Here is a 20,811-nt window from a genome sequence, read left to right on the forward strand (position 1 = left end):
TTTGAACTGATCAAAGCTATAATTCAGTTTCTGCAATTGCAACTTCCAAGGGGGACTACAGAACGATTCGCCCCTATAGGGCTACTAGGGCAAGCTCCCTGCGTTATGAGAAACAACCAATCCTCTGATTCCAAATAAATATGGAAATCCCTCCTTATTTTAATGTTTCCTCCTTCAACACACTCTTTCAGTTTTCCCTCCCACACTTACTTCTGGTTTTCAGGCACACATGTCTTCAAGTTCTATACAGTCCTTAAAATAACAGCCCCCCCCCCCGAAAAAAATCTAATGTTCTTTTGGTTACTGTACCTCCTTTTGTGTTTTTTTAAAATTCTTTTCCTTGTTCTAACTTGTATAGTTAAATTAATTTTAAATTTCATTTGAGTCTTTCCTTGTTTAGCCTTCGTAAAAATTACACAAATGTTTTGAAGATTAGTTTGGAGTAAACTTTACGGCTGTTATACAAAAAGGAGTAATTCAAGGAAAACATAATTTTGATAGATTTTGTTTTGCACATTATACTAATAACTCTAAAATGGTTACAAACACTCCAACATTTGAAAATTAAAATGAATTGAAATTCTTAATACAATCAGTCAAGGTCATAGAAGAAAATGAATACAATTATAAGTTGGTTTAACCATCATGCAAATAACTTAAAACACTATTCTAAGAATCTGCAGTAAAACAGATTATTAAGCCATTCCAACTTCATTCTGTCAAAGAAGATAAACTACTAATCCACTTACACCAAACCCATCGATGGGAAAATTAAATTCTAGGGAAAAATATAACAATGTAATTATCTCCTCAGATAAAAACAATGAGCCTCTAACATTCTAACTTTTTGTTTTCCTTTTATCTGAGGGAATTAGTTGGTGATCTATTTATGGACTGTGGATTGTGTTTTAAGAAGTCACCATTACTAACTGTAAAGCTATGTTTTGTTTGGTTTTTATTAAGCAGTTCACTTTACTCTCTGGGTTCAAAGATTTAATCATGACATTTCAGGAAAACTTGGGTAGTAACTATCTCTGGTCCTCAGGTGAGGGAAGAACTGCTGAAGTAACATTAGCAAAAAGTAACATGTGATTATTTGCTGTAACAAAAGAACAAAGGCCATTCACGTTCTTTCTTTCTTTTATTTCCTGTCATTTTCTATAAATCAGGCTTAAGAGAAGGAGAAATCCAGGTGAGAATAACCTAGATGCTTTGAACAACTATAAGCATGAGTCAAGAATGTGACAGCTACTGAAAGCCTCTAACATAAAATTGGGCTGTATTACTAGAAGTACAGACTCCAGATAAGGCAAGTAATCATTTTACTAATACTCTGTATTAATGATACTGTATCAAAATTAGCAGCTTTTGGTCTTGGCATCGCTTTTTTATTCTCCCCCCCCTTTTATTTTTTATTTTTTATATATATAATTTTAGATGAATGGATCAAGAAGATGTGGTATATATACACAATGGAATACTATGCAGCCATCAAAAGTAATGAAATCTTGCCATTTGCGACAACATGGATGGAACTAGAGCATATCATGCTTAGCGAAATAAGTCAAGCGGAGAAAGACAACTATCATATGATCTCCCCCCCTTTTTAAATACTTTTGTTTCACTCTGGCTTTAGGAAATGACAGAGTACTTAAGTGGACTAATCACCCCCATTGATGACAATTATAAAATTTAGGGAAAAAAATACTTCCCAGAACCTATCCGAAGATCTTTGAGAGGGACCAAAAGCAGGGAGAAATTGGAGAATAAGAAATTCTCCTTAGAGGAAAACAGGACCCAGGTGATTTTTTTAAAAGCTGCTTTTTGCCCAGGCGTATGCCTTGCCCATCCGCCTGCAGCTCAGGTGGAAGAAATCTGCTGCTTTCCTGGCTTGAGATATCAGAGAACACACTTTAGGGTTCACAAGTCGCCAGAAAATTAGATGAGCTAAATCCTTGACCAAAAAAGTATCTGCCAAGTTTGCTTATAAAATGCATCTGAATTCTTGCTGACCACTGAACTATGCCCAACAAAAATGACAGTGGATGAGACCTGAACAAGCCACTGACCCCTGCAAAAGAGAGAAAAAACTGGAGATTCAGTCCAACAGGGTTAAATGCTGCTAAAACTTAAATCACTCTTAAACAAAACAAAAACAAAAAACCTACAGCAAAAAACATAACCTTAACAAAACTAAAAGTCTCTATAAACTATCATTTCTAATATCCAGTATATACTATCAAAAATAAGTAAATGTGAAAAACAAGAAAGGATGGTCTATACTAAATTAAGAAAACAAAACCAAATGTGGCTCATACAAGAAAAAATAATGACAAGTAACAGAAATGATGCAAAGATGGCCCTTAAAATGAGCAAACAGGGACTTTAAAGCAACTATTATAAATATAAAATACATTCAAGGACATAAAGGAAAACATTCACATAATGAATAAACTGATGGGATTCTCAGTTGAGAAACAGAAACTATATAAAATGAAATGTATTAGCAAAATGGAAACAATAATTGAAATATAAAATTAATTGGATCAGTTTAACATCAGATTGGAATTACAGACTAAGGAGTCAACGAAGTTGAAAGTGGATCAATAGAAATTTTCCAGTCTCAAGATGGGACTGCTTTTTGGGTTTCTTTAAAGATTTATTTAGATAGAGAGAAAATGCACACATTGCATGGTGGGAGGGGGGAGTGCGCAGAGGGAGAGGGAGAGAGATAGTCCCAGACAGACTTCAGCCTGAATGTAGAACCCGATGTGGGGCTTGATCCCAAGACCCTGAGATCATGACCTGAGCCAAAAACCAAGAGTCGGGCACTTAACCAATGGCACCAACCAGGAACCCCCAAGATCAGATTGCCTTTAAAAGCACTCTGACATAATAGGCATTTTGTCATTAAGTGGAAACTTTTCTCCAAAGACTACCTAATATTTAATTCCCATACCTCCTGCATTTAACTTAGGAAATGTTTAGATCCTCACTATTATCTTAGCATTCACTAACATTCATAAATTTTTAAATAGTCTAACTGTCCCTCCTATAAGAATAGTCTTGAGATTTGAGAACCATAAAGATGTTCAGAAAGGAAACTCTTTTTGAGACAGTCTCGAGTTACTGAAAAAAACGTACATTTTTACTATTAGATGACTTTTTGGACAGACATTTCCCCATTTGCTTCACAGACAACCACAGCACACTATACTTCAACTATGAGAGAAATGTTGTCATTCTACTGAAATTGCTTCTTGACTGCCTTCTTTCCCACTTGACTATTATTTAGTTTTTCAAAGTCAGGAATCATATGTCTGGTTACTTCATCTCAATGGCCCATATCCCCAGGAGTGGAATGGTGCCTGCAAATACTAGATTCTTGATAAAGATTTATTAGATGAATAAATTTTTGGAGGAAAATCATACACCCCATTAGATTTCCCACAGAAAATACACTTGTAAACTACTTCTAATCCTAACATTCAAGTAATTCCACTTATGAATGCTTAGAAAATCTAATTTCCTAATGAATAGCAAAATGGTTCGAGAATTAGAAAAGATCAGTGTGAAAAATACTAAGTGATATTTTGGCTTTGGGCATACCAAGCTGGCTCATTAAGCCAAAACTATTTCTGACAACTGTCCATATTAAGTGATATATAGGCATTGGATAAACCAAATGAAGCTCATTAAGATATCTTTTCAAGGGGCAGAGGGAGAAGGAGAATCATAAGCAGTCTCCACACCCAGTATGGAGCCCTATGTGGGGCTCGTGGGGTTCATGACTTGAACCTAAGTCAAGAGTTGGACACTTAACCAATTGAGCTACCCAGGCACCCCGAGGCTCATTAAGATTTTTAAATTAGTCATGTAGGATTATATTCCTATTATAATGGACAAGGTAGTTCAGAGAAATTCTTCTAGCCTTAATTTAAATCATCCTTAAATCCTTCCAAATTATTCTGTCAGGTGGCTGACAGGAAGTCGGGGGGGGAAAAAAAGGCCTTTATGCTTAAAGGATGGGAGTGTTTGTTTTTGTCCTAGCCAGTTCTCCTTAAGACAAACAATAATTAAAATTAGGAAAATTACAAGGTCAAAATTTTTTGGCTTCTTTATGGTGCTACACTTAAACACAAAATAGTCACTGAGAACTCAGTCTAAAAATGTAGAAGGTTTAGAGAAATTATTGGAACGGACAGACCAGGCCAACCTTTGCCTATCCAAGCAGGGTTATAAAAATACATAGCTTTTTTTTTTTTCCCTGGTGTTCAGAAATCTCACGAGGAGACACTCTGGTGGGTGGGTTTGTGGAGAGAAGGGCTTTAAAAAATTTCTTGTTCTGGAAGCGTCTTTGAGCAGCAGTAAAACAAGATCACAATGACTTAGGAAAAGCTCTCTGATACCTTGTGTAATCCCTACTCCCGGAGCGTGGTTTGGGCCAATAAAAATGGTGGGATAGCACTCATGATCAGATTACATTACATGGCAAAAGTGAAAAGATCTTGCTGATGTACTTAAGGTCCCTATTTTAGTTGACAGTGAGCAGATACCCTGGGTGAGTGACAGTTAATCAGGTGGGTCCTTGATGGAGGGCTTAGGCTTTCCCTGCGCTCAGAGACTGCAAGCAGCTAGCCCCGTGGGGTTCCCTCCTAATCATGATCTTCCTTTCCAGCCACTTGCAGGATAGACTCCAGACTTGCTTAACCAGTCCTCACAATCTCATAAATTGTGATAATTTACATAATAAAAATCCCTTAGTATGCATATATCTCATGCTTCTCTGGTTGAACTTTCATATACCTCATCTTAACCACAGAAGGTTTCCCAGAGCTCATTCTTGAGCTGACTGCCACTAAAAAGGATCAGCATAAAAATTCTAACTGAATTTCTATGTCTTCTATAATTGGCATTATTTTTATTATGCCATCAGTACCCCTTGTAAAGGGTGACTGAAAAAATTCATTTTGAATTTAATCCTGATTAAATGCAAAATCCATCTCCACTGATGATTTTGTGTAACTATTTTGATAAGAAAAAAACAAATTCACTTTGCTTTTATTTTTTCAGCTATTTAATCAATCAACAGCCATAACAGTCAAGATGATCACAGGTGAGCAATGTACCATTTCTAGCTGACATTATTATTATTATTATTATTATTATCATTATTATTATTAAACCTTTAATTGACTGTGGACTCTGAGAGACAAACTGAGGGTTTGTGGGGGGTGGGGGTGAGCCTGGTGGTGGGTATTACGGAGGGCACGTATTGCATGGAGCACTGGGTGTGGTACATAAACAATGAATTCTGGAACACTGAAAAAGAATAAAATAAAATTTTAAAAAAGTGAAACAGGAATAAATACTAAAAATAAAATAAAAGGGGTTTTAGTTTTAGTATTTATGTCTGGAGTCTGAAATTGCCACATAACCCATCCAAGCCTCAGTTTCTCAACTGCATAATGAAGATTAAAAATATTATCTAAGCTTCATATCTATGATTAAATAAGATAATGGAGGCAAGGTGCTTAGCACATTACTTGGCATATGACAAACTGTTACCCGTTACACTTATTTTCACTGCGTGTGTATATTTTAAAACATCTTAAACATTTTTTGAACCAAAAATTTTAAAAATCCCCAAATAAAAATGAAATACTAAAAGCTATGTCTTGAAAAGTTTTGTTCTTTCTATTTCTGCCATACGATCCATAAGTCCTATCATCTCAATGGCAGCCTTTTCAAGGTAGGTATTCCAACATTTCAACAGCAAAAAGTTTTTGTTCAGGGTGTGTGGAAAAGAGAAAACTGGAGAAAGTCACCCACTGGGGAATATTTTAGTGATATATTAAGCTACAGAAAAATTACTTCTGGGGGGGAACATAATAATTTGTAATTGGCAAGTCCTACCAATGATTAAAACTGACATTTCAACACACTTGAAAGTGATCATTCAAGTTCTAGTAATAGTGAAACTGAGGAATACTTAGTCTAAAAAAATCTACTTAAATCAAATTGAATCCTTCATTAAGTAAACTGTTATCTTTAAAGGAAAACCAACATAATCACTTTTTAATTTATACATGTATCAAATCATCACATTGTGTAGCTTAAACTTATACACGGTTACATGTCAATTGTATCTCAAGCTGGAAAAAAGAGAACATAGGTTATAAAATAGTGGAAAATAGTTTTATTCTGAGTATTCTGAAAATATGTACTTATTAATTGTTGAGTCTTCCATCAAATCTTGAATTTGAGGCTGGGCACTGACTGCTCATATTAGTGTCAAAGACATCCCAATGAGAATAAAAAAACAAACAAACAAACAAACAAAAAAACCCAACTGCTCCTTATATTAACTAGAATAGTTTTTTAAAGCCACTTTCACTTAAACTTTTAAGAATAATCTTAATGATTTGCTAAACTTTAAGAATATACTTTCAAAGGGGTCTCAATAGTTACAGAGAAGGGACTGCTTAATTAAGTACAAAGAATCATGAGAGATGATTTTTACTTCTAGAATTTCCGAAACCATATTCTAAATCCAAAAGTTGACATTTTCAACTGATCTAGAAAAGTTCAATTTTTCATCAATAATGAAGACTTGAGTTACAACACAGTAGTTATAACAATCAACAGTCATTATTAATTGTGTACTCAAAACATACTAAGAATAGAAGAAATGCTATATAAAAAAGTCTCCACCTTCCAGAAATTGAAGTACTCATCATTTTTATTGGAAATAGTATAATAAAAACATATAAAGATATAACAAGCATTTTTAACCTGTCAATAGGATTGAAGAGGGGTGCCTCAGTGGCTCAGTGGGTTAAGCCTCTGCCTTTGGCTCAGGTCATGACCTCAGAGTCCTGGGATTGAGCCCCTCATTGGGCTCTCTGCTCAGCGGGGAGCCTGCTTCCCTCTCTCTCTCTCTGCCTGCCTCTCTGCCTACTTTTGATCTCTGTCTGTCAAATAAATAAATAAAATCTAAAAAAAAAAAAAAGACTGAAGAAAAAAAAGCAACAAATATACCTTTAAGTGAAATATATATATATATATATATACATATACACCTTTAAGTAAACCCTATATTTATTTCAAAGACCAGGGGCCATGAGCAAATGTGATAATTAACATAGTAATGAGAGAATTTATTTATAATATTTTCTCTAAAATCTTGATAATATAAAAAATGTTTTGTTTTAAAAATAGATAATTTCATGTACAATTAAAGACTATTTTTATTCTATTTCAGTTGGTTCTAAGTTCAATGCTTCTTTATTATGTAATTGCAGAAAACAACTTTCCTCAGTTTTCAATTTTAATTATTAGCTTAAATATCCAAATATGTATCTATTTGCTAATAAGTAAAATACATATATGATACAGTTGTTTCTGAGTAAGGGAATGTAATTTTCCCTACTATATTTCTTTATTCCCTTTAAAAATTTTCTGTGATTATTATACATAATGAAAAAGTAATTTTAGAAAGAAATGATGGACTTTCTATTTCTATGTCATGGGAAAGAACTATTACCTAATTTGCCAGTGATTTTAGATGAAAATTCTGTGATTGTAGAAATAAAATGTCTTCCTGGCTTTCACCTCTACCTCACTACTCTCAACCATGTTATCATATATAATTATCATGGTGAATTTAAAAAGTGGGAGTTTAGGACAGTGAATTATCAACTACCTTCATATTAGAGTAATTTAATAGGAGATTCGTTTTAGAGAAATCTAATAGTTCATTACGAAGTACCATTGGGATCCTTGTTCTCTATGTCCAGTGTAAGCTATGACATTACACAGTTGCCAAAATCCAGAAACAGAACCCCCAAGCAGAGAGGATGAGAAAGATCTAGCCAGTAAAAATTCTTCAGATGCCAGCTACACTCTAATAATGACAGACTATTAGCAGAGATATTTGGAGGAAAACGTTTCAAAATCTACTATTTTGGCCTAGAACTTCTAACCAGAGCTTCTGAAAATATTCATAGTTTTTGAGTAGTTCCAATTCTAGGCATCCAGCAACAAAAAATGTACATAAAACTTAATGTCCAAGAATGTCAGTGCAATGGTTGTTTTCTACTTTAACTGATGTTTTGTTGTTGCAAAAGAAATACGGCTATTATTAACAAGCAAAATAATCCAGAGATTTGTTTTTTAAAAAGTTAAAAAATTTCCCCATACTTACTCTCGTATACCTTCCATTCTGATGTTTCTAAAGTACTCAAAATTAAAAGATTAGTATAGAGCCTTCTGCATCTATCATATAATCATATACGTAGACACATACAAGAATTTCTTTTTTAAGTAAAAATAAAATAAGTTTTTAAAATTACATTACAATTTTCTTTTTAGGATGTACTAGGTACTAGGATGGATATTTTTCCAGATCAGTATATTCTGAAAGCTAATACCACTTAGCTATCAACTATGTTTGTTGAATATTGGAGTCTTCTAATTTTTTTGCCATGACCAAGAATGATAAAGTTAACCTGCACAGGTTTTATAGCAGTAAGACAATCTCCCCACATTAGGAAAAATTACATTGATATATGTATGTTCATATATGTTCATGTGTTCGTGTATGAACATGTGTGTATTCATATATGTATAATAGGTGTGTGTGCGTTCGGTGGCTATATGTATACAACAAAGTTTAAAAATATGTCAATACACATTTCTCTTTTGTATTTCCAATATCCATGTGAATAACTTATCCCCATTTTGCACAGCCATCCAATTACCTCCTGGGGAATCAGGATTGCTATAGAAAGAACAAAAGGAGACCAGCAGTTTCAGTATTCAGATTTCTACAGAAACAAGAATTTTAGAGACCACTGGAATATGATTGTTACAGAAATAACAAAAACAGAAAAGAGAAACTCAGTTTTCAGATTTCTACACCACAATTCTGACTTTTTGCCTGGGAGCCTGTGGAGGGCTGGGGTGGTGCGTCAACTGTGTGAGGCCCTGCAGGGTGAAAGGCACACCTCCAGACTCTGGGGGTAGCCAGGCAAGGGGACAGGTGGGGATGAGTGAACTAGACAGTTCAGGGTTCCAAGCCTGGAGTTCAGGTGTGGTTATTTAAACCCCCACTGGACAGGTGGTTTAGGGCAGAGTTAACCTCCTGTCCATGGCTCTTCCACACTCCCAGCCCAGTGACTTGGACAAGTGATTCATCCCTCCTGCCCTTGGTCTCCCACCTGTAAAATGGGTGTCTTGATACTCAGTGAGATCAGTTACAGTTGGCAGACCTCTAAGAGGTCACAGAAATTTAGCAATTATTGTCTTTAAAAAGCCAAGGAGTGTGGAAAGAAAGGGTCCCAGTGAGTTCCCAAGCCAGGTCGAGGCAGTCCTTAAATGTTCTGAAGTGAATGGATGTCTGTGGAGGGGAAGGGTTCCTGGGTAGGCTCCCCAGGCTTGGACACCCTAAAATTCCTCAGTGGTGTGGAATACGTATATATTCCTTATTACATGGCATTTACATCTTCTGTATGTCATGATCATGAACTGAGAAATAGTGACTTCATGTCTCCTGCCACTAGTTTTTCTGTTTATTTCCTCTTGGATCTCCTATAGGTTTGGTTTAATGAACATGAATACTAAGCCATTTTATGTGGTACACAGATTTGGTTAACTGTTACATCCTCAGGGAACTGCACTGATACTATGATACGAATATCCTTTGTCTCACTCAATACTTTCTTTTATGTGAATTTCTCCTCATCTGATATTAAATCAGACACTTCTTTGTTCTTATTTGTATTTTCCTGGTATTCCATGAGCCATCTTTTAATTACAAACTTTCCAAATAAAACTGCTTTGGAGGTTTCTCTTAAAGTCAGCATCATTTATATGTCATGATCCAATATGAAATTTTTATTTTAAATTGTGATTTTAGCCCATTTTTATGTGTTGATAAGGAAAATACATGAGATGTCCACTCTGTCACATTTAGGTTTTCTGTTGTTACATTTTTCTCTTTTCTAGTCGTTTGCTATGTGGCCTCCTGTCTCTGTTGACTTGTGGGTTTCCATGGCTGTTCTTTTGGCCTTGTCCTCTTTCTACTGGATTGGATTACAGACAACGACAGCGGTAATATTTTCCTCTTTTTCACCAAGTCCCCTCTCCCCCTTCACCACCTTTTTTCATTATACTTTAGTGTTTGCCTTTTTACTGTTAAATCTTATACTTCATTAACTGACTTTTCAGTTTTAAAAAATATTACTTGCTTGCTGGTAAGGCAATCAGAGCACTTACTGCCCCTTTGACTTTTTACCTTTCACCTCCAATTTTGGCTAGACTTTGCCCCTGTAAATGCTACAGCTTGAAAAACTTTTCCAACATCTTTCATTGTCATATGCCTGTTCAGGTTCTTCTTCTCTGGAATTTTGTTTTGCTGAATTATATTTTGCCCTTAGGAGGCCATGCATTTCCTTTAGTTTTTCTAATTTTCTGCCTTAAAGCTCTGTGTCACTTTAATCGGTACCATCTTTTTGTTTTGTTTTGTTTTTTGTTTTTTACTTAAAAAGGGCTTCTACCATCAGATAACTAATTCCTCTTTGCTGAGCTGAATGTTTGTTTCCCTTTTTGGACTGAGGTAATGGATAATGGATAATGGATAAACTAACAAACTCCCACCCTTGTGCTTAGTTAGGCTTGAGGAAAAAGCCCTCAGCACTAAGCTCATTCACAAATAAGACCAATTGTGCTTTCCATCTACAGAGACGAAGAGCAACAGGCCACCAGACGTCCATGAAATACAGCATTCAGAGCTCTCTATGGGTCCACACAAGAAACAGAAACATGTGAGCCCTGTCTGAGCTCCAGCTCTCTACTCCCACCATACAGAATAGGGATCTATACTGCCATCTCTCCCAGAGATCTCTGGGGAACTCAAGAGTGTGGACCATCTACCATCACTCAGGAGAACTAACAGAAAGGCAATAGGGATGTGTAGTCAGGCTACTGTCTTCTCACAGTTACTTCTGGACTCATCCAAGCTTCCTTTAGCTACAACAGGGACATCAGCTTTTGCAGCTCTGCGACAAATCTAATCAGTAATCCAGCTTCATTCCTACCATTCTGCTCAAGTTCACATTCCTCATGAGATTAAGGACACAAGTATATAATTATGACCAAAATTAATACAATAGATGCTTGGCATTTGTCAACTCAACATGTGATTTTCGACTACTCCAGAGACACCTCACTGTTCGAGACGTTTGTTATTTTGCTAAAGTCTGAGTGGGGTTGGTATTGCATCGTGGGGTTGGTAGGCTGGGCACCATGCAAGAGGTCCTGAGAGGACGAGCTGGGCTGGAGCACCAGCATTCCAACTTGACTTTCTTGCCTGTGTTTTTTCCTATTCTATTCATCATCTGGTTCAGAGGAATTCTTACTAGAGATCTAAAGAGTTTTTCTTAGAGGCTTTTTCCCCTACAAATGATTCAAAAGACCCAGGAAGAAAGGTCTGCAAGTAAAAGGAGATATGTAAATGGGCCTCTGAGGTTCCGACATGCTTTACCAACATATCCTGAAAGGACAACAGCATGAAGTTTGTGCTAAGTGCACTTGTCAAAGCCGAAGTAAACAGAAACGAGCTAGATGAATGTCTTATACGTAAGCAACCAAAGAACTATAAAGTAGGTGAGACACCTGGGCAGGTTTTAGTGGTTTAGGAAATGAGTTTTAAAGGAATGGATGGAAGAGAAACTGGAAATTTAGAAATACATGTCAAAAAATGCCAAGAGAAATGATGGTCACATCCTTTCTCTTTCCATTTCTAACATCAAAAGAAATGTGGTGGGGACATAATTACAGGTAATCCAAAATTATATTTTCTGTCTTACCTTGGAAGATCGGAAGGTAAATGCCGTTGATTTTACATCAGCCTTTTCTTTGTCCATGAGCAGAAGGCTTTTGTCTTCCATGAGACTCAAGTATTTTCCTGTTGTGACATGGCGTAGTCGGAAAGGCTGTCCCCATCTTATGTGGCTTCCACTCCACCTAACAAACACAGTTAAGACCTGATCCAACAGCATCCACAATCATAGGAGAAAAAGCAATTAAGAAGTATGTGTTGAGACAAGGAACTTTGCTTATCATAGACTGTCTGATTTAAAGTTCTCAAATACCTTGTGATGTTGGTGGTATGAATTTCACTCCACAAACAACAAACTGGTTATCCAGAATGACTAAGTAATAGTCTTACACAGATAATAGTAAATTGAAGCAAAATTTAACTCAAAGACCTGGATTTTAAATATAATGCCACCCATACTATTTACTGCCCCATGCAAAGATGACTAAGTACCTGTGATCCAAGGTAACGTCTAATCACTAGTCACAGATATGGAAATTATAAGTTTAAAGAAAACTTTAGAATTTACTAGTTAAAAAATTCTGTTGAATTTGCAGCCTTGAAAAACAGTGGTAATTCCGTCAATGCCTAATTATGATTGATTGGAACTCATATATATAAATTAAAGTATACATTTACTTGAAACCTATTCCTGTGCATTGAAATTTAATAATGTGGAACAATTATATCATTCAAAACTCATCAACAAAAAGGACAAACCAAGAAAATGAGAATTCTAAAACAGTCAAGAAAGAAAAAAAGGAAAAAAATAAAATGCAAAAAACAACATACAAATTATGGTTGCAAGAAAAAGATAAAAAGCCAAGTCATGATCATTAAAATCTGTTTTTAAGATTTTTTTTTTAATTTATTTTAAGCATAACAGTATTCATTGTTTTTGTACCACACTCAGTGCTCCATGCAATCCGTGCCTTCTATAATACCCACCACTTGGTACCCCGACTTCCCATCCCCCACCCCTTCAAACTCCTCAGATTGTTTTTCAGAGTCCATAGTCTCTCATGGTTCATCTCCCCTTCCAATTTCCCCCAACTCCCTTCTCTTCTCTATCTCCCCATGTCCTCCATGCTATTTGCAATGCTCCACAAATAAGTGAAAACATATGATAATTGACTCTCTCTGCTTGACTTATTTCACTCAGCATAATCTCTTCCAGTCCCGTCCATGTTGCTACAAAATTGAGTATTCGTCCTTTCTGATGGAGGCATAATACTCCATAGTGTATATGGACCACATCTTCCTTATCCATTCGTCCGTTGAAGGGCATCTTGGTTCTTTCCACAGTTTGGCGACCGTGGCCATTGCTGCTATAAACATTGGGGTACAGATGGCCCTTCTTTTCACTACATCTGTATCTTTGGGGTAAATACCCAGTAGTGCAATGGCAGGGTCATAGGGAAGTTCTATTTTTAATTTCTTGAGGAATCTCCACACTGTTCTCCAAAGAGGCTGCACCAACTTGCATTCCCACCAAGAGTGGAAGAGGGTTCCCCTTTCTCTACATCCTCTCCAACACACATTGTTTCCTGTCTTGCTAATTTTGGCCATTCTAACTGGTGTAAGGTGGTATCTCAATGTGGTTTTAATTTGAATCTCCCTGATGGCTAGTGATGATGAACATTTTTTCATGTCTGATAGCCATTTGTATGTCTTCATTGGAGAAGTGTCTGTTCATATCTTCTGCCCATTTTTTCATATGATTGTCTGTTTTGTGTGTGTTGAGTTTGAGGAGTTCTTGATAGATCCTGGATATCAACCTTTTGTCTGTACTGTCATTTGCAGATATCTTCTCCCATTCCGTGGGCTGCTTCTTTGTTTTCTTGACTGTTTCCTTTGCTGTGCAGAAGCTTTTGATTTTGATGAAGTCCCAAAAGTTCATTTTTGCTTTTGTTTCCTTTGCCTTTGGAGACATATCTTGAAAGAAGATGCTGTGGCTGATATCGAAGAGATTACTGCCTATGTTCTCCTCTAGGATTCTGATGGATTCCTGTCTCACGTTGAGGTCTTTTATCCATTTTGAGCTTATCTTTGTGTATGGTGTAAGAGAATGGTCCAGTTTCATTCTTCTACATATAGCTGCCCAGTCTTCCCAGCACCATTTATTGAAGAAACTGTCTTTTTTCCACTGTATATTTTTTCCTGTTTTGTCGAAGATTATTTGCCCATAGAGTTAAGGGTCCATATCTGGGCTCTCTACTCTGTTCCACTGGTCTATGTGTCTGTTTTTATGCCAGTACCATGCTGTCTTGGTGATCACAGCTTTGTAGTAAAACTTGAAATCAGGTAACGTGATGCCCCCCATTTTATTTTTGTTTTTCAACATTTCCTTAGCAATTCTGGGTCTCTTCTGATTCCATACAAATTTTTGGATTATTTGCTCCAGCTCTTTGAAGAATACTGGTGGAATTTTGATCGGAATAGCATAAAAGTATAGATTGCTCTAGGCAGTACTGACATTAAAATCTGCTTTTTAAAATGACTTCCAGATAGGGGAGAACAGAAAAATCAAGATACAGATCATCCTTGTTTTGTGCAGTGCTGTGTAAGCTGAAAGTCACATGTGTATGAACCTTGTATGCACTATGGTACTGAAACATGGCTCTGATATCCACACCTTTCAGTTAGATCAGTTATGCGCAAAACAGGGGGTATAGCTCAGGGGTAGAGCATGTGACTGCAGTTATGCGCAAAACAAGGATGGCCTCTTAACGCTGATAAGAATTATGCTGAAAATCAAGTAAGTTTTTCAAGAGCTAAAAATGAATGAATAAAAAAAAATCATCAGGCATATAAATTCAAAAGGAAATAGTGATGGCAAAGCTGATATTAAACAAATTAGAATTTAAGGTAAAAAGCATAAAAAGGATACATGTGGGTGTTTTATAAAGAGAAAAAACATACTCTAAAAAAGAAGGCATGTCATGAAGCTTCACAGGGCAATGGAAAAGAGAAAATGAGACAAAAGAAAAAGATAATTAAATATAAAAACAATTACAGTGGAAGCGTTTATCACTATGTAAAGAATCAAATAGACAAAAAAATGAAAGTATGGAGAATTTTAACATGATTTTATTAATTTGTAAGCTTGTTTTAATATAAGATGATTATAAAGGTCATCAAAAAATATAGGGCCTTTTGTAGTCTACAAATTGAGAATACTTTTGTCAAATTCACCAATTTTAGTAAACTGTAAGTCATTTTATGCTGATTTCCTAACTTGGATTTTTCACTTTGAATATTAGCAGGGAAAACAAAGTGATACTGTAATAAGATCTTTATTACATGGATATGTTTATAGAGGCAATTAATTTGGACAAGTCCCCCAACTAAAGTAATAACTGTGTGCCAATAAAGCCTACTAATAACACAGTATTGTTAAAAATGAAATTAAAATTTGCTTACCAGCAAGAGAATATTAAATCATTTCTAGTCTGGTAAAGGAAAAAGCTTTGTTTATTCCCCTCTTATAAAATAAGTGTATTCTTTGCAGATGCTATGAAAAACACAATTATTTTTAATATTCACATTCATTATTTGAAGAACCATCTAAATGTTTTTTTTCTAAGTAATGACTCATCTTAATCATCATAAAAAACAACTTCATTTTCAAAATAGTTCCAAATGTAGACCAAGCAATACTTTGTACCAGATTTCCTAGAGGGTATTCTGCATATGATGTACAAATCTACTTAATAGGGTGCATATTTACAAGCACACCTATCAAATCACCAAGAGAATCTGGCCAATTATCAGCAAAACACTGAAAAGTCTAAGTACATTTTCTTTAGTGTATAGCCATTCACATTAGCTGACATCCAATGTTCATGGCCCAGAAGAAAAGAGGACAAGCCTAGGAGCATCAGAAGGCCGCAAATATTTAGTCAAAGCTGAAAACAGTAACAGTAACACAGAAATAGAATATGGTAACACAACAGAAAACTATTCCCTATGTGTTATCTATATTCACTTGAAATGACCTCAAGGGATCAGGAAGTATTTTGGTCAGTTGTCATGATACATCCACCTTTGATTTTGTGGGTTCTTTGTAACATATAAGAAGGCAGAACTTGAAGCATACACAATGCATATTTTTAATAGCAATTATCATTCCTACTACAGAAACCAACATGTATTTTACTTACAATGTTCTAATAGCTTTACAATACTGGAATGTGTTCTCTATTATATTTAACTCCCAAAGTTAAAAAAACACCTTATTAAAATGTTCATGATACTGAAAAATTTTTGACAGTATTAATTTTATTTATAGGAGTATTTGATATAAAATACATAACTACTAGGCTGCATAAACTATATCAAATATATAGTTTGAGACCTGGTTGGAGGAAAAAAAAAATGAATATCCCAAATATTATAGTATAAAGATTGACCTTCGGGTATAAAATTCTGTTATAAACATAAGCAGAATGTTTAATTATCATCTTCTAAGTAAAAAGAAAAACATGAGTATTTACATGGCCAATGCATGTAAGAAGCTGTGTAAAGTCAACGTAGTCTAATGTGTACATTTACAATGAAGTCAAGGTAGTTCAAAAATTCAACAGAACCTGAACCTGAAAAAACACTTAACATAATTACATTCATTGCAAGTGAACCTCCTGCTTTTCTAGCACAGACAGGAAGATCAAATGGTGCAAATCAAGGGCCATGGAGTCCAACAGAAGCATCTCTCTTTCCTCTGTTGAAAAACTACCTGCTTTGCGAGCTGCTCTAGTCCCCTGCTGTCATTTGGATTCTGAGGCAATCAGGAGGAGACTTGCCCCCTTTCACCTCTGACTGACCTGGAGATCAGCTTCTTTCTATATTCTCAGTACCCCCCCCCCACCATTCAAGTGCAAACAGACCCCACAGTGGTCATTTCAAACTTCAAACAATAGGCAACAGTAGAGAAAAAGAATCCAGATCACATCATGGAAGGATACGCAGAAGACCTCGATTTATGTAATTACAGTTCATCAAAAACAACATTGACAACAAAAAGGAAGCCCTGCCTGGTTTTCAGGAGTTTGCATCCTTCTGGTTTTGTTTTGTTTTGTTTGAGATTTTATTTATTTATTTGACAGACAGAGATCACAGAGGCAGGCAGAGAGAGAGGAGAAAGCAGGCTCCCCGCTGAACAGAGAGCCTGATGTGGACTCGATCCCAGGACCCTGAGATCATGACCTGAGCTGAAGGTAGAGGCTCAACCCACCGAGCCACCCAGGTGCCCCAGGTTTTTTAATCTACAAAGTGAGACATATTTAAGGCCTCCTTTGCTCAAAACAAACAAACAAATAAAAAAACAAACCCATTTCTTTAAGCACATAATCACGAAGGGGAGGGATATTTATAAATTTGAAAACACATCTGGAGTCTGTTTTCCAATGGTGGCAACATCTATCTCAGCTTCACTTTAACTATTTCTCTATTTAAGCTGTCATTTTTATAACACACAAGGTAAAGGAAATACCTGTATGTCTTTAAAATCCCTTTCCCTCAATTCTCTGAATCATTTATGAAGCACACAAAAGCTCTGAGTTCCCCTTAGTTCTTTTTATGAGGCTACCACTTCTTTTTCCACCTTCAGAGATGCATTTCCAGTAAAATTTTTCTTTCAAGTTCAATGTTTACCAAAAATTTTAGTACTTAGGTAATTTCATCAGCTATGTATTTAGATGGAAGAATTTACTATCAGCTAATTAACAATTAATGGGGTTAAAATAGAAGAACTTTTTAAAGTTACAGACTTACTATCACCAGAAATGTAAAAATATTTACATACATATTTTTGTTGCTTAGGTATATGCTAGGGTGAGCAAAAACAGTCTTTCAACCATAAAAAAAAAAATGATTTGAAATAAAAAACTCTGTCATGGGAGAATAACAAATATCATGAAAATTAAAGAGTATATAATTTCTACTGTTAAGGTAGACTATGTTCAAGTATTTTTAAATAAATAAAGATGGGTATTCAATCATAGCAGTATTTAGAGTTAATGGGATACTTTTAAAAGAGTGGTATGCTATTTCATTTTAAAATATCACTTCCGGGGCACCTGGGTGGCTCAGTTGGTTAAGCGACTGCCTTCCACTCAGGTCATGATCCTAGATTCCTGGGATCGGGGATCGAGTCCCACATTGGTCTCCCAGCTCCATGGGGAGTCTAATTCTCCCTCTGACCTTCTCCCCTCTCATGCTCTCCTCTCTCTCAAATAAATAAATAAAATCTTTAAAAAAAATAACTTCCAATAATACCCCATGAATTATATTCTATGCATCTATTTAAACTGATAATGAAAAAAAAAACTATAATGAAAAGTGTAAATGTCAAACCTTACAATGTTCAAGGATGCACCTTTCAAATTGTTTCAAAACTAATGTATGGGATATATAAGCAAAAATAACTAAACTACTTTAATCATCATTAGATAAGCATTAATCTCAAAATAATAGGCCTTACAAAGGTAACTATGCTATACCAAGATAGTTCCCTATAGCCATTCCTGGAAACTATAACTTTAAATCATTAATTTCCTAAAAGTGTAATGTAATTGGGAACAAATACACTAAAAACTTGCTCTGTAGGCAAAGGAATGAACCTTCCAATCAACAACAAAAAAATCTAATATTTTAATTCTAATGAAAATAATTCACAATGACACCAGTATGATCAACATTGCATTCATCTACAGGAACTAAAACTCAACCTCTGAACAAAATTTTGAAGCCACCAAAAAGGAAAAAAAAAAAGAATATGAATATAGATGTATTTGTTTGTATAACGAACGAATACACCGTGACTTTGTATTGCAATCCAGATTTCTTACTCAGTGATCAAGGGATTTGTAAGCAAGGATAGTGACTGCCAGTAACAGCCCTTGTAGTCTTGTTCATGTTCAACTTTCCTGTGTACACAGCCCTTTAGACTGTTAAACCCAGACAATGTCAGACCTGAAATGTAAAACAGGTTTACAAGCCATTTGTCCTGTTTCCAAACCTTACATCACTCTGTCCTAGAAGCACTTTCTGCTAGGAGATGCACAGACGGTGAGGAGAGGGCATTACCCAAACAAATCAGGCTAAAGACAAGAGCAGATCATATAGAATTATAGATTTACTGCATACCACCTGGTGAATTAAGGCTAAAGAAAGCAAAATAAATGTAGGAAGAAGGGCAAGAGGAGAGAAACTCTCCAGCAGTTTCTCATTTGCTTGTTCCATTTGCTTGTTTGCTATAGTTGTTTGCATGAGCTTTCGCATAAAAGCTCAAGTCCACAGCACTGCAAGTATTTTGTACACTCGAAGCACTCAGCTCTATTCACAAATTCTACTTACGCAACTCTTAGTGTCTCTAGTCTCCACAGGGAACGTGCATGAACGGATACAGCACCACCTTCATAGTGAACAGTTCTGGTTTAAAAAAAAAAAGAAAAAAAAATAAGCCCGATTTTAACATGTGTCATTCATGGACTCTATTTTCTCAAGCCAATTACAAGAGAAAAGCAAATGGAAAGCCTTTAGATAAAGTTATACTTTCTGGCATGAGACAGTGTAACTGGAAATAAAAATAACAGAAATAACAGTAACAGTGATCAATGTAAGTTTGTCCTGGATAAACTCTTAATTTAAATGTATTCTCTCATCATTTTCTCCCTCTACTTCCATTCATTCCCTCTGCCTCCCCGCTGCTCACCTCTTTCCCTGTCTGCCTCTCCCTCCCTCCCTCTCTCCCACTAAATACATTCACTGGACTTATTTAGATGAGGTCCATTGAAGTACTCAGCTATGAGTTTACATATAGTTTAATACCTTATTACTTAAACATACACATATAATTATTTGTGGTTCTAAATTCTGTTCTAGATATATGAACACTGAAGAAATATAAGAACATATTAATTTTAGTGCCTTATTATAACAATCTGCAAAATGATGGCAGAAAAGTATAAGGACCACCAAAAATATAAACATGAAACAAAACAAAGGTACACAAGAAGAGAAATAACTTTGAATGAGCATCACACCAACACTAATTCCAAAGCTCTCATTATGATAATTTGTTAATATGGTAGAAGTAATGCTAAGTAATTTATACAGATTATCCAAATTCAACTCTATGCGAACCCATTGAGATGGTTTTAGGAAAACCAATGCTTGTGCATACTCTGTGTTTCCTCCCTGAGACTCACTGTCTCTGCCTCTACTGGATCTCCCTCATCATTCAAACACACATAACCTTATCCTAACTCAAACATAATGAACACACTTGACCATATTCTCCTTTCCTGCTCACCCTCTTTATGTGCCTCACGATCACCCTCTCTCTTCTCCGTGCAGTCCAGTCTTGCTTTCAGACCCACTTCTCCAATGAAACACATTTGCTAATGCCATAAAATGACATTCATGTTCCAAATTCGATGGACTGTTGCTGGCTTTTGTTTTTGTTTTACACTGTGGAAACACCTATTGTCCAGACAGTTTTTCGAGCACCATGCTCCCTCACCTGCTTTTCCTCCCACATGCTTAGAGATTCCTTCTCATTGTTTTTATTATGGAATTTTTCAAAGATAAACAAAAGTATAGAGATTATAATAAAACTTCATATACCCAGCACACAGGATCAACAACGATCATCACAGGCCAATCTTTGTTCTACCTATAACCCCCAGTTACCCCTTCACATACAATTCCAAAAAAATACATACACATAAAATTTACTTCTGTGAAATATCATGTTTTACATTCAAATTTTCCATTTTCTCAAAAATGTTTTGTTTTTCTGTTGCTCTTTCAAATCAAGATCCAAACAAGATACACAAATTTGCTAAGTAGCTTAAATTTCTCTTAAGTTCTCCCGTTCTTTTTCCTTGTTGGCATTATTTCTTGATAAAAATCTGTATCATTGGTCT

General features: G+C 35.7%; 1 protein-coding gene across 7 annotated transcripts in view; it reads right to left on the bottom strand.

Annotated features, from left to right (window-relative positions):
• RYR2 (ryanodine receptor 2) overlaps nt 1-20,811 on the bottom strand; it is a 739,709-nt gene that overhangs the window by 362,264 nt on the left and 356,634 nt on the right. For all 7 annotated transcript variants that reach the window (XM_059397367.1, XM_059397365.1, XM_059397366.1 and 4 more), the window contains 2 exons: nt 19,238-19,312; nt 11,871-12,027 (listed from right to left, as the gene is read on the bottom strand). In XM_059397367.1, coding sequence (XP_059253350.1) covers nt 11,871-12,027; nt 19,238-19,312 — 232 coding nt within the window. The remainder of the gene's footprint in view (nt 1-11,870; nt 12,028-19,237; nt 19,313-20,811) is intronic.

The sequence above is a fragment of the Mustela nigripes genome, chromosome 4 (assembly GCF_022355385.1).
Source record: "Mustela nigripes isolate SB6536 chromosome 4, MUSNIG.SB6536, whole genome shotgun sequence".
In the NCBI taxonomy this organism is placed as follows: Eukaryota; Metazoa; Chordata; class Mammalia; order Carnivora; family Mustelidae; genus Mustela; species Mustela nigripes.